We start from the raw sequence: 15690 nt of genomic DNA, 5'->3' as shown, positions 1-15690 counted from the left end.
GGCACCTGCACAGTGGTCTGATTGAGGTGTATAAGACCTTGAATGGGTTGAGCACGCTGAATTCTGATGGGATTCTTCCACTTGTTCAGATTACGAACCTAAGGGGGCATAAATTCAAATTAAGAAAAGACAGTAGAATAGATGTGCGGAAATTTGCCTTTAGCCAGCAGGTGGTTAATTGCTGGAACAAACTTCCATCTGTCATTGTGGAAGTTGATTGGTTAAATAAATTTAAGGAGGAACTGGACAAACATTTAGAGGGAATGGTTGTGTAAACTTTTTTTTTTTTTTTGGCTGATGCTGCATAAGCTCATACACTTGCTTTCTTGCATTGCATGCCACTACTACTGCTACTACTACTACTATTTCCACTGATATTCTGGCACAAATGATAATTATGCAATATTACATTTTCCAAAATTGGATGTATATGCATTCCCCCATCCTAAATCAAAGTATTTTCAGTGGTTTTAACCTCTAACCCTTGAGCCATAGTCAAATTGCCTCTTGCCCCATTTACACGAGTTCCCTACCCACAATGTTTGTATCAACAGTATTCATCTGGTTTATGGGCATTTTTGTTTATCCTTGAAAACATCTCTTAATATAAAATTTCTCTTCAGAAGATAAAGTCAAGTCACTTTGAAACATTATTTACACCAGCAAGATGCAGTTCTGTTGTTGTAACACTAACCACACAACTTTCTGAGTGCTATAAAATTCTGCTTAGTGTGTGTGTGTGAGCCATAGAGATGATTATATTGGAAAAGAAACATGTTATGTGGTTCAGTAACCATCAGTAAACATAAGTTTTTTTGTTTCATTGTCATGATATCCCTGATTTTGATATGATATACCAAATGTCATTAATATATATAATGTTATAATATACCAGATTTTGAGAGGGAAAATAAATAAATATATATATATATATGCACACTCAGCGATCATTGAATTGTGACCACCATAATACTATGTTGGGCCACAGTTTACACGGATAATAGCTGCTATTTGCCTACTCCGCTAGATGTTTGAAGACATCCTTAGGGATCTGCATCCATGCTGCCTGCAAGGCTTTCCAAAGTGTTTGAATAAATGATGGTTGCATGTCCATATGCCTCACTTCCCTTTCCAAAGCAGCCCACAGGTGTTCAATTGAATTGAGGCCTGGCAAATTTGGAGGCCAATCAAGATGAGTGATACCTTTACTGTGTTCCTTGAGTTGCTCATGCACAGTTCGAGCCCAATGACATGGCATATTATTGTCCTTGAAGAACCTGTTTCTGTCCAGGGAAAATATGCAACATGGCAGGGTGCACACAGCCTCCTAAAAGCTGCTTGTAGACCTCACCAGTGGTGAGGTCTACTGGCATTGGTCCATACCACCAGGGGTTCTAGAGCAAAACATGTCCCATATTAAGAAACCACTGCCACCTGCCTGGATAGTGGGCACCATGCATGATGGGTCCATGGACTCGTGTTGCTTGCTCCACACACAAAGATATCCATCAGTGTGTTGCACCAGATATTTGAACTCATCCAACCAGCAATCTCATTTCCAGTCCTCTAGTGTCCAACCAGCATGTTGTTGACATTACAGCATTCTTGTCAATGATGATCAGGAATGAGGAGAGGGGTGTCTCTTTGGTCATCTGAGCATGCAGCACATCAACGTTTGGGATATTGTTCTTGCATTTGTCATATTGTATTGTGATGTCAGCTGTCACACAGTGACCTGCTGTTGATCCTGTACAACACGCTGCACTCTTCGCTCGCCATGAACATCCACCTTACATAATCCTTTACAGTTCTTCTGGCATTTGACACTATTCTTTGTATACCTTAACCACAGTGTACTGTGAGCAACCGACAAGATGTGCCATTTCCAATGTGGAAGCACCCAATGCACGAGCTCTCACAATCATGCCCTTTTATCACTCCATGATATCTTTACTACTTCCTAAAACTACTATTTTATCACTTTGAATTGCACAACCAGATTAGATTTTTGTACTGCGAGCTATGTGGCATAGTTCATTACAGATGGGGTGGTCACAATTCAGTGGTCACTGAGTGTATATCTCTATATAAAAATAATAGTAAATATAGGAGGTATTACTTATATGCATATCCTTGTAACTCTATTCATTTTGGAGACTTTTTTTTAACTAAATTTCTCTACATAAAATTCAGATATTTTTGTCCTTTAGGTTCAGTATTTTATTTGCTGTTGACATATGGATGGTGCTCAATACCTTTTAGCTACTTGGCATCTTTTATTTCCAGAATGCCTTCTACAGGATTTGTACTGCTAACTCTCTTTAATATTGTTACAGGTTTGTACCTCTAAAGATATTATTCATGATTATAATTTTATGTTGTTATAATTAAATTTAAGTTCAATTTAGAATGATTAAATTCACATACATTTTCATTAAATATCAATTAAATTCAGTTGCTAGTTATTGTATGAATCCCTAGATAATCCTCAGTTAAACCTAGATCTCTATCATTCTTGACTATTTTGAATGGCATAACACCCAGGTGTTGTGTTATTTGTGGGATTATTGCGACCAGAATGCATCATCTTGCATTTACCAATGTTAAGCTTCAATTATTTCATCTCATTCCATCTGCCTAGTTTCTCTAGATCTTAATTTAGAGGCATAATCTGATTACTTTAATTAAGCACTCTGTTAAACTTTGTATCATAGCAAACTTAGCCAATAAACTTGAGATAAACACTGAAACCACTAAATAGGCCCAGCATTGAACCTTGTGGGACTCCACTAATAACATTAGTCCATGAAGATTTGCCGCTAATGCTACTCTGCTTTAGCCAGGTGGGAAAGAGCAGCAGTGCGTAGCACACGCTTCTTGATTAGACTGGGGTTTGAGCCCATCACCTATGGGAATGACCACCGCATATCCCGGAGCAATATGGCCTTAGTTGCTAATGCTCCTAAAAACCAAAACAACAACAACAACAACAGCTACTCTGCTACAATTTATACAGCAGTCTTTCATGTCAGAAGCTTTGCTGAAACCTAAATATATGACAATTTATGCAACAGTCTTCCATGTATAACAGTGTTAGAAGCTTTACTGAAATTTAAATATATGACATCAAAATTATTTTTTGCATCCATTTCCTTTGTGACTACATCATACCAGTTAATCAGATTGGTCAGACAAGATCTCCCCTTAACAGATCCATGCTGTGATTACCATAGAAATGTATTCCTGTCAAGGTGATCTTGTATTAATTATAGTTAAATAATTATTTTACCACTGACGCCATTATTTTTTCTGAAATGGAAGCCATTATTATCAGTAACTACTCATTTTACCCTTTTATTCCCCCACTCCCCACTTTGTGAATAGAAGACACATCTGGTACATCTTCAACCTGTAGGGATGATCTCTCCTAAAAGGCTGCTCTCATAATTAATGCCAAAGGTTTGCTTTTGCTTACATCATTTGCTGATTCTTTTAATGTAATTGGTTAGATTCTTTCAGCCCTAAGTTATCATATTCACTTTCATATCTGTCTCAGTTATCACTAAATCATTAATCTCCCAGTTATTGCTTGGTATACTTCCGGTATTCCCATCCCTAAAATCTTCAAGTGTGAAACTCCAGTAGTTCTTGTGACACCCACACCTTGCTTTCTTGGCCTCTGCATGTTGCAATACACACAATGCACAATGAATTTTACGTGGCATGCAGTTGCCATTAAACTGTTACTCTGTGTAACTCCTTCCCTCCAAACTAATATTTTTACCCAACTAAAACTGCCTCAATAGCATCAGCAAATATTCTTGCATACATTTATATTTAAGTATATCCCATACATGTAAAATCAGTCTCTCTTGTTAACAAATACAAATTATGGTGTGAAAACAAGTTAACCCCTTGAGCCTTGCATACTCTCTAGGACCAAATTGATCAACAAGGCTCTCATCACATACTGCTTCCTGTCACATCAGCACCAAATTTAAAAAGACAATTTCAAATTTAATCCTAACTCATGACTTTTTCTCAGCATTTCTGTGTACTTATCAAGTAAAACTTCAAATTATCTTCTCTTAATATTATTGGTATTGACGTGTACAAAAGGTGATATTGTACAAAAATTTCAATTTTTGTGCCCTTATAAGATGATAACTATTCCACATCATTAATATTTGTTATTAAAGTGATTAAAATGGAGCCGTAATGGAGTAAAGCTGAATTATGGCTATAGGAAAAAACACTTCATTTTATGGGTGCACAATGCTAATGTAGTTGAGCATTCATTTTCATCTAAGCAATAACAGAATATTGAACATATTGCTTACTTAAAGATGTAACTAAAAAATAGAGGGTAAAGGGAAAGGTTTCTGCTTTCATAAAGGTGACTACAGTGGTCACAGACAATTTTTAAAATCTATACAGTGAGACCAACTGATGATGATGTTACCACCACAAATTCTAAATGGGAAGCAATCAAGGAATTAATCATGGAAGCTACTAGGCTTTTCATAGCAACTAAGAAATATTGTTCAAGACTTAGGCCTAAATTGTTGTCAGATGAACTAATGAGACTCGCAGAACAGAAGAAAAATGCATGGGATGCGCTGGTCCCACAGGAAGTAGTTATTGTTGGTGACTCTATTGTCAGGGAGATGGGGAATATATTATGCAAAAAGGATAGGTGGAACAGGACCAGGGTATGTTTGCCAGGGGCGAAAGTTGATGATGTTGTAGGGCAGATATCATCTTTTAAGGGCACAAAAGGTGATATTGTACACATTGGCACTAATGACCTAAAGAGTAAAAGATCTGCAGATTTACTTAACAAGTACAGGTCAATGCTGAAAAAAAAGTTGCGAGTTAGGGTTAAATTGGAAAGTGTCTGCAATTCTGCACAGACACGATAGGAGGGAGTATATGATGAGAGCCTTGTAAATCAATTCAGCCCTGAAGAGATTGTGAATTTTTTTCAGCGTGATCCATGCTTGCTAATAAGAGAGACTGCTTCTACAGGGGTGGGATACACTTAAATAGGAAGGGTGCAAGAACATTTGATGATGCTATTGAGGCAGTGTTAGATGGGTTGGAAAACTGCTAGCTTGTGGGGGGGGGAGATTCACAGACTAAAAGATTAACAGTAGCCAGAGGCAGAGGCAAAAGTGATTCCTGCACTGCTCCAATTGTAATGAGCAGCAGCCTAGAGAGCAAGTTGCTGGCGATTTCAAGAGCTGCTCGGAGTCATCGAGGAGCAAGTAAATACATGGGCTGTGTTAGGGTAACTAAGAGTAAGAACAGGTGCATGTTGCATGAATACCAATGCTACAAGTATAGTAAATAAATTTGATGAATTTGATCTGCTGATCAAGGCATCAACGGCAGATATTGTTGAGATATTAGAGACATGGTGTCACACAGATATAAGCAGTGCAGAATTGGATGGGGAGTACAATGTGTACAGAAAGGATATACAGGGTAGGAAGGGAGGAGGGGTTATACTGTTAGTTAAGAAACATAAAATCTAAGGAAGTGCATCCAGTTTACATGGGTGGACAGTGCAATGTTGAGTCTGTTTGGTGTGATATAAACACTGGAAAGGGAAAATGAGAGTAAGAGTGTGTTATAGGCCTAATGACTCTGATGAGTACAACGAACAGTTGGGCAGAGAAATAGAGTGGGCCAGTAAATCAGAATGTCTTGTAATGGGGGATTTTAACTTTCCATATATTGACTGGAACTTGTGGTTTGGTCACTTGCACGTTAGCAAGTTTTGTGGATATATTGGAGGATTGTTTTCTACGGCAGCTTGTTCGAGGGTAAACCAGAGGGAGTAATTCTCTTGATCTGATTATCAGCAGTGATTATTCATGCATTAAGAATTTGCAGATAAAGGAACTAGTAGGTAACAGTGATCACAGTGTAGTGATGTGGGATTTACTTAAAGATGTAACTACCATCAAGGGTAAAGGGAAGAGTTTTTGTTTTCATAAAGATGACTACAGTGGTCTCAGACAGTTTTTAAATTATGTACAGTGGGATCAACTGATGATGTTACCAACACTGAATTTTAAATGGGAAGCCTTGAGGGACTTAATCTTGTAGGTTACTAGGCTTTTCATAGCAACTAAAAAATACTGTTCAAAGTTCAGGACTTCATGGATGTCAGAGGAATTAATGAGGCTTGTGGCTGAGAAAAAAATTCATGGGATGCATATAATTTATCATGCAATACAGAAGCCTATGGCAGTTATAAAAGCTAGTCTGTAATCAAGCCACAAAGGAGGTTAGGCAGGCAATGGCAGATTACGAGAAACCTTTGGCAAAGGATGCAAAGAAAAACAGCAAAGAGTTCTTTACTTATGTAAACTCTAGTAGGAAGGGAATGAATCATATTGGTCCACTTAACATAGATGGTTCGACTATTGATAATTCTGCTCAAGTAGCTGATAAACTGAATGGGTATTTTGCATCTACATTCACACATGAGAAGTTATTCAAGGAGGGAAATACCAGAGGTTTATCAAACTAACAGGGAGCTAAGTGAGTCCCACAGGGTTCGGTGTTGGGTCCTCAGTTGTTTTGTATATTCATCGATGATATTGATGAAGGTATATCAGGCTTAGTGTCGAAGTTTGCAGATGATACAAAGGTTGGCAGGGTTGTTAATGACAGTAATGGCAGTGTACTACTGCAACAGGATCTAGATAATTTGGGCAGATGGGCTAAGAAGTGACAACTGAAGTTTAACCTTGACAAATGGAAAGTACTGTATATGGGTAGAAGTAACCCCAGAGAAACGTACCAACTGTGTGGTACTACACTTAAGGTGGTAGAAAATGAAAAACACCTGGGAGTAATTGTGCAGTCAGATATGAAGTTTTCTGAGCAATGCAGACAGGCTGCCAGGGCAGGTCATGGGGTTTTGTCAATGATATATAGGAATTTTGTTAGCAGAGAAAAGGAGGTGATTGTCCCTCTGTATAAGGCAATGGTCAGGCCACACCTTGAGTACTGCGTACAGGTCTGGAGGCCTCATTTTAGGAAGGATGTAGATTTGCTTGAAAGTGTAAGAGATGGGCAACAAGATTGGTGAGGGGAATGAAGGGATCCTCTTACCAAGAGAGGCTTAAGTTCTGCAAATTGCAGTGGCTTGTGACTAGGCACCTGTGCGGTGATCTAATTGAGGTGTATAAGGCCTTGAATGGGTTGAGCACGCTGAATTCTGATGAGATCCTTCCACTTGTTCAGATTACGAACCTAAGGGGGCATAAATTCAAATTAAGAAAAGACAGATGTAGAATAGATGTGCGGAAATTTGCCTTTAGCCAGCTGGTGGTTAATTGCTGGAACAAATTTCTATCTGTCGTTGTGGAAGTTGATAGGTTAAATAAATTTAAGGAGGAACTGGACAGGCATTTGGAGGGAATGGTGTGATTTTTTTTTTTTTTTTTTTTTGGCTGATGCTGCATAAGCTCATACACTTGCTTTCCTCCATTACATGCCACTACTACTTCTTCTAGTACTACTACTACTACTTTTGGCCATTACCTTCTTTCCCATTCTGGTTTGCTCCCTGTCCTTATGTTTTGTTTTCTGTTGGTCTCTGGTTTCTCTTCCATTCATGCTGGCGGCCGCTACAGCAGCATAGTAAATGGCTGTACTGCTGGTGTCTACTGTTACTTCATTTTTTTTGATATAATCTGATATCATTCACTAATTGAGATGGTTTGTAACTTGCCACAGTATTCTGTTTGGTCTCTGCTTCAGTATGGTGTGGGTCTTTGTGGGGTCCATTCCCTCATATTCTACTACTGCCTTCTTTTAGTCCTCTTCTATTCTGAATATAATGATCTTGTCTGTTTCTCTTTGGTTGCATGGGTTGTACTTCGTGTTCCTCCTCCAGTTCTATTTCGGCTATGTCCATATTCGTTGTTCTTTCTAGTTGGTCACTCACATCCTGCTTAATTTTTCCCTGATTACAGGAGCTATGTGGTCCTTCATGATGATTGTCTGTCTCTGGTCTGCTATTGGCTGTTCAGTGACCTATACAGTCAGGAATCATTCCAGGCACTTGGAGTGTATTTTCATCCTGTACATATTCACGTCTGTCTCTCTAGCTTGGTTACTTCATTGTATGCTCACAAGATGAATGTATTCATTTTGAAGCTCCACTTCATGCATTGGCTCCTTCATCCTTCCTGGGTGGTCACTAGCACAGTTGCACAGGAAGCACTTCCAGTTAGTCTGGCTGGATGGTCTTACCCTTCATTTGTGGTAACCTACAAGGAACGTTGCCACTTTCTCCACTGTTACTCTCAACCTTTGAAACTGACCTCTCTGCCTAAGGCTTGAATGCAAGTGACTTTATTCCACACCACACTCAATGTAATAAGTTCAATATTTCTACTTGTCATCTTCATTTAGCTATGGAGATGGACCTGTTTAGCTCTGGTTTTTTGCATCCAGTGGTGGGTCATTCTTACTGGGAGTGACACCAGTTGATGCCACTTTTTGCCTGAGCTAATCGTGCCTTATTAGCTGTCACTTCAACCATGGGGGAGTTATGTCCTTTGAAGTGACATTCACGATTTTTTTTTCTGCACATGATTCTAACTTGGGTCCATCATATTGATGGGCCGACATTGTATCCACTGAGCTAATCATGCCTTATTAACATTATTATTATTATTACATCCAAATTTATATGTAATGAAGATGTGATGAAATATTTTCTAAAGTTGGTATTAAACTTTTAGATTTTTTTAGATTTAGATATTTTTTTTTTACCCACTGCTATATATTTTTTTATTCTTACATATAAAAAATTTTATTTTTAGGTATGGTTTTGGCAATTGTAATGTTCTCTCTTGAGTTCACTATTTCTGAAGGGAAGTTCCAAACTTTGTTGTGGTTTTCAAGAATCTTACCTAACTTTGCACTTACATGGGGATTTGCTAACATTTATAGTGTTAGCTTAAGAAATGCCCAGTGTGATAAAATGACATCAAAAGTATTAGAATATACATGTCCACAATTAAAAAGTGATCATCCAGCCTTTATATGCTGCAAAAGTAAGAAAAATTCTTTATTAAATTATAATTTTAATTCTAGTATTTTTGTAACTGCCACTTTATATTTTCTGCATAATTTGTTTTCAAGAAATTTTGAACTTTATAAACATTTATCAGTTACTGATATTAATTTCTTTTAATGGAAAGTAAAAATGAAAAATGTCACAACTTTGCACAAAGAATCGTGCTTTACTCACATAAGAAAACTTTATACTTATTTCTATGAAAGAAAATGAAAATATACTTTTGCATTAAAGTAAACCTTAGACTTTGAAGCTTATTAAAACCAGGCACAGGCAGTTTCTACTGAAACAGCTTTTCATTTGTACAGGATTCCAGTAATGTAACTGCATCCTCAGTGTGATTTTATTCATCCTTCATGACAGTATAATGGTTTTGCTTATTTTGAGAGGTCTAGGTTCACGTCTTGTCATAGACTGGGAAAATAATTTCTGGATTCCACTTCAATTGAGAAATGAAGTCCACTTCAATTATCATAACCCTTTAGAAGGAAATACCTATGAATCATGCCCTGTTTTTCAGCCCACAAACACATAATAGTGAAATATAACCTAAGTTGTTCATATATCTATAAAAAAAAAAAAAAAAAAGTATCGACAGCCGATGGTATTTTTCATTAGTTAAATTATTTTCACAATAAAATAGAGTGCCAGAGAGCCAAGATTTTCCCCACCTTCTCCTTCCATCAGCCTACCAATAAGCAATAGTCTCAATCACACAGCCTCGAACTTGTCATCCAAGTCCAAGTTAATGTCCAAGTTTGCAGCATGAAGGATCTTTTGTCAGTAAAAACCAATGCAAAGTACCTATTCAATTCTTCCACAACATCAGCTGGGTTATCTAAGACTTAAAATTAAAATAAAAAATAAATTTAAATTTTGAATTCTAGGAGAATGGGTCATATTGTGACCCAGTCTCCTAGATTCTAAATGAACGTGCTGCTTCTAAGGACTGTCCTAAATTTACTTCCGCTGTAACCAATAAAGGTACTCAACTAACTGAGTCTTTTTGAGTCTGTAGCTGCTATTGCTGACTGTGCAATATCACTCATACACATTACACCTGCTTTTAATATCAGAACTTCATTCTTGATGGTCCACTACAAAATTAACTAATGGTTCCCTCATCTGCCTAACAGCACTGTAGGATCATCTAGACAAAACTTCAGTTATAGCTCGGACACAGCATGGTTTTGTTAAGGGAAAGTCTTGCCTGACCAATTTGATTGGATACTAAGATGCAGTCACAAAAGAACTGGATGCAGGGAATAACTTCGATATTATATATTTGGATCTTAGAAAGGCTTTTGATACTGTTGCACATGGAAGACTACTGCACAAATTGTAGCAGTGTGGCATTGGAGGCAAATTGCTGCTATGGATAAAGGAATGGTTGAGTGGGAGAAGACAGAGAGTGGTAATCAATCGACACTGCTCATCGTCGATTAATGTTATTAGTGGAGTCCCTCAGAGTTCAGTGTTGGGTCCATTGTTATTTTCTGTATTTATAAATGATATTGATGATGGTTGGATATATCAAGCTTAATGTCCAAGTTTGCAGATGATACAAAGGTGGCAGGGTTGTTAAGGACACTACTGACGCAATGCTGCTGCAACAGGATCTGGAAAGGTTGAGCAGATGGGCTAAGAGGTGGCAAATGAAGTTTAACATTGACAAATGTAAAATACTACATATGGGAAACAGTAACCCCAGAGCAACATATCAACTCTGTGGTACTACACTGACAGTGGTAGAGAATAAAAAGGACCTGGGGGTAATTGTGCAGGCAGATATGAAGTTTTCTGAGCAGTGCAGACGGGTTGCAAGAGTAGCTCATGGTGTCTTGTCAATGATATACAGGAATTTTTCTAGCAGGGATAAGGAGGTGATTATTCCCTTGTATAAGGCAATGGTCAGGCCACACCTTGAGTACTGTATACAGGTCTGGAGGCCTCATTTCAAGAAGGATGTAGAGCTGCTGGAACGAGTACAGAGAAGGGCAACAAGATTAATGAATGGAACAAAGGGTTGCTCTTACGAAGAAAGGCTTAAGTTTTAAAAATTACAGTGTCTGGAGACTAGGCACCGGCGAGGTGATCTGATAGAGGTGTGTAAAGCCTTGAATGGTTTGAGTATGCTCAATGCCGATGGGATTCTTCCTCTTGCTCAGAATAATCGCCTGAGAGGGCATAAATTCAAATTGAGGAAAGACAGATGTAGGATAGATGTGCGGAAATTTGCCTTTAGCCTGCGGGTAGTTGGTTGGTGGAACAGGCTTCCATCCCTTGTTGTGGAAGTTGATAGCCTAAATAAATTTAAGGCTCAGCTGGACAGGTATTTTGAAGGGGTGAAATGGGAGTGGTTTTTTTTTTTTTTTTTTTTGCTGCTGATGCTGCATAAGCTTGCTTTCTTGCATCATATGCCTCTACTAATGCTAATGCTAAATATGTTATCTCTTATTACCTCCCACAAATGATTACCTCAGCAAACTCCCAACCTGATCATGTTGATAGTGTATTTCATCCAAGCTTCTCTTATACCGACTCTAACACAGTTGATACATTGGACTTTTGAATGAAACAATGCATATATGTGCTTATGTACAATTACATAGGCAATTTTGTGCTATGTTTACAATGCAAGAATAAGTTTGAGAAGAACACTGAAACTGGCTCAAACTTTTGGACTGCTCCCATCTCTATCCTAAAAACTACTATACTGGTGCCACCACAACCTGATCTTTTACTGAGGTCTTCTTTGAATGTGCAATGAACATTCATCAACACCTCCTGCTCATCATAACCCTTTAGAACTCTTGGAGGCTCTTTCATCAATATTTGTTGAGCTTTGCATCAATCAAGCTTCTTCCCTATCACTTCTTATTCATAGCAAAGCTTCCAGTTCAGGATTTGCAGTCTCAGACAATGCAGATACTACTGTTAAATATGTTCCGGTATCTAATAAATAATCTAGGAAAAGAAAATTCATTAGTGCAGATCCAATTTTTAAGTTTCACTAGTAGAGATGCCAAGATTTTTTTGATATTACCAATGACTTTACACAACTTATTCATTTCAGATAGAACAGTTGATTGATAACAGGAGAGTTGGCAGTCAAGGACAGCCACCTTGATGGCTAATAGTCTTTAAAGATGTAACTACCATGTTACATCTTTAAAGATGTAAAGTTTTTAAGTTCTGTATTAAAATCTTAAATTTAAGTTTGTAATACAGAATTTAAATTTAAATTCGATCAGTGGGATCAACTGATGATGTTAAAAACAGCAAATTCTAAATGGGAGGCCTTAAAGAAATTAATCTTGGAAGCTACTAGGCTTTCCATGCCAACTAAGAAATACTGCTCAAGGTTTAGACCTAAATGGATGTCAGATGAACTAATGAGGCTCGGGGCAGAGAAGAAAAATGCATGGGATGCATATAAATTATCAGGTGACACAGAAGCCTCTGGCATATATAGGTTAGTCTGTAATCAAGTCACAAAGGAGGTTAGGAAAGCGAGGGCTCATTACAAGAAATCCTTGGCAAAGGATGCAAAGAAAAACAACAAAGACTTCTTTACTTATGTAAACTCCAGAAGGAAGGGGGATTAATGAGATTGGTCCACTTGATGTTGGTGGCTCGACTGTTGATGATCCTTCTCAGACAGCTGACAAACTGAATGAGCATTTTGCATCTACATTTACACATGAGTTATACAGGGAGGGGAATGCCAGAGGTGTATTAAACTCTGGAAGTGAGGTAAATGATTTTGTGATAACAGAGAGTAAAGTGGAGGAGAAATTGTTGAAGCTAAACTTAAAAAAGGATCCTGGAGTGGATGGAATCTATCCAGTTACATTGAAGGAGGCAGCAAGGGAAGTAAGCAAACCTTATCCATAATTATGAGAGCATCCTTAGATTCAGGTGAGGCCCTCATGGACTGGAGATGTGCAAATGTATCCCCAATTCATAAAGGGGATTCAAATTGTGACACAAATAACTATAGACCTGTTAGTTTAACTTCTGTTGCGGGAAAAATAATGAGGAAAATAATAGACAAGACTGCAGTAACAGTTCTGACACAGCATGAGTTTGTTAAGGGGAAGTCTTATTTGACCAATTTGATTGGATACTATGATGTGGTCACAAAGAAATTGGATGCAAAAAATAATTTTTATATCATATACTTGGATTTCAGGAAAGTTTTTGATACTGTTGCACATCAAAGACTGCTGTACAAATTGGAGCGGTATGGTATTAAGGGCAAGTTGCTGCAATGGATAAAGGGATGGTTGAGTGGGAGACGGCAGAGAGTGGTAATAAATGGATACTGCTCTACGTGGACTGATGTTATTAGTGGAGTCCCCCAGGGTTTAGTGATGGACCCATTGTTGTTTTGTGTATTTATCAATGATATCGATGAAGGTATATCAGGCTTAATGTCCAAGTTTGCACATAATACAAAGGTTGGCAGGGTTGTTAATGACAGTAAAGACAGTATGCTACTGCAGCAGGATCTAGAAATAGGCAGATGGGCTGAGAAGTGGCAACTGAAGTTTAACATTGACAAATGCAAAGCACTGCATATGGATAGGAGTAACCCAAGAGAAATGTACCAACTGTGTGGTACTACATTAAGCAGGTGGAGAATGAAAAAGATCTGGAGGTAATTGTGCAGTCAGATATGAAGTTCTCTGAGCTGTGTAGACAGGCTGCCAAAGCAGGTCATGGAGTTATGTCAATGATATATAGGAATTTTTCTAGCAGACACAAGGAGTAGATTATCCCTTTGTATAAGGCAATGGGCAGGTCAGGCAATGGTTTGAGTAATGCATACAGGTCTGGAGCCCTCATTTTAGGAAGGATGAAGAGTTGCTAGAATGAGTACAGAGATGGGCAACAAGATTGGTGAGAGGAACAAAGGGATGCTCTTTCCAAGAGAGGCTTAAGGTCTGCAAGTTTCAGCATCTGGAGACTAGGCACCTGCGAGGTGATCTGACTGAGGTGCATAGGGCCTTGAATGGTTTGAGCAGGCTCAGTGCTGATGGGATACTTCTGCTTGCTCAGATTAAGAACCTGAGAGGGCATAGATTCAAATATCATATGCTCAACTAATGCTAATGCTAATCTTGTTGCTTGTCTCTTCACCCTTTCCAACAAATCTATATCCTTTCTAAAATGAGGTTTCAAACTTGTATGCAGCATTCTAGATGTAACCTAAACATTGCCTTATACAAGGTGATAATTACATCTTTGTCTCTGCTGGTAAGGTTCCTGTATGTTATTGAATTACCCCTCTAAGCTGTTATAGCAGCTTGTTTGCACTGCAGAGAGAATGTCATGTAAGACTATAATTACTCCAATTATTTTGCCACCTTTGCATCATCAGAAGTCTTAGATATTTAACTTGTAATACCTGCATCGATGTCATTAATAAATATTAAAAATAGTAAAATCCCAACATTGACTCCTGTGGAACTCCATTCATCTCATTTGTGCATGAAAAACAGTAGTCATTTATATCAGCTCTTTATCTCCTACTGCTTAACAATCCCTTTATTCATAGTAGTAACTTCCCTGAATGCAACAGCCATATATATGGTCGATATCAAAGGCTTTACTGAAATCTGAATCATTATCATCATCAGCCATTTTCAATCCACTGCAGGATGAAGGCCTCTCCAGCAACTTTCCAGTTCCTTCTGTTTTGAGCACTGGCCATCCATTTACTACCCACAAACTCATGAATTTCATCTATCCATCTCTGCCTTTGTCTTCCAGGTTTTCTTCTAGCTCCTCTTGGATACCATTCTGTTATTTTCTTAGTCCATCTGTCATCATGTCTTCATGCTATGTGTCCTGCCCAAGACCATTTTAGTTCTTTAGTTTTGATAAGAATGTCCTTTACTTGAGTTTTCTGCCTAATCCATGTGTTTCTCTTCTTATCTGATTCCTAATATAATTCGTTCCATTCTTCGCTGTGTAGTTCTCAGCTTCTCTTCCATTCTTTTGGTGAGTGCCCAAGTTTCATTTCCATAAGTCATGGTGGGGAGTATACATTGGTTCATTACTTTATGTTTCAGACAAACTGGGATATTGCTCTTCAGTATGTGACTATATTTCCTGAATGCTATCCATCCAAAATTTATTCTTCTCTTGACTTCTAGCCATTTATCATTATTAAAGCTAATAACTTGTCCCAGATAAGTATATGACTTCACCTTTTCAATTACTGCCCCTTCAATCATTATTTCTCTTTCTGTGGCATACTTGTTCATCATTACTTTTGTTTTAGCCATATTCATCTTTAGTCCAAAATCCTTACTAACTGTGCATAACTGATTAAGATTTTCCTCTAATTGGATCGTGGCTTATGACCACAATGTCATCTGCAAATCATAAATGGTTTAGGTACACTCCATTCACATTGACTCCTTTCTGCGACCAGTCTAATCGTCTAAAAGCTTCCTCAAGAGCAGCAGTAAACAGCTTCGGAGATATTGTGTCTCCTTGTCGAACTCCTTTCTCGATTTTAAATTTGCTACTGTCTTTGTCTAGTCTAATAAAGGAGGTAGCACCCTCATATA

General features: G+C 38.0%; 1 protein-coding gene across 1 annotated transcript in view; it reads left to right on the top strand.

Annotated features, from left to right (window-relative positions):
- The window catches only part of LOC150088371 (phospholipid-transporting ATPase ABCA3-like), a 335787-nt gene that overhangs the window by 215243 nt on the left and 104854 nt on the right, over positions 1 to 15690 (top strand). The window contains exons 11-12 of the mRNA XM_090370138.1: positions 2211 to 2336; positions 8850 to 9083. Coding sequence (XP_090226264.1) covers positions 2211 to 2336; positions 8850 to 9083 — 360 coding nt within the window. The remainder of the gene's footprint in view (positions 1 to 2210; positions 2337 to 8849; positions 9084 to 15690) is intronic.

Source organism: Mastigoproctus giganteus, chromosome 3 (assembly GCF_048544385.1).
Source record: "Mastigoproctus giganteus isolate SK-2022 chromosome 3, ASM4854438v1, whole genome shotgun sequence".
NCBI classification, from domain to species: domain Eukaryota; kingdom Metazoa; phylum Arthropoda; class Arachnida; order Uropygi; family Thelyphonidae; genus Mastigoproctus; species Mastigoproctus giganteus.
The sequence above is the reverse complement of the archived record's forward strand: the minus strand, read 5'-3'. Positions and strand labels throughout refer to the sequence as shown.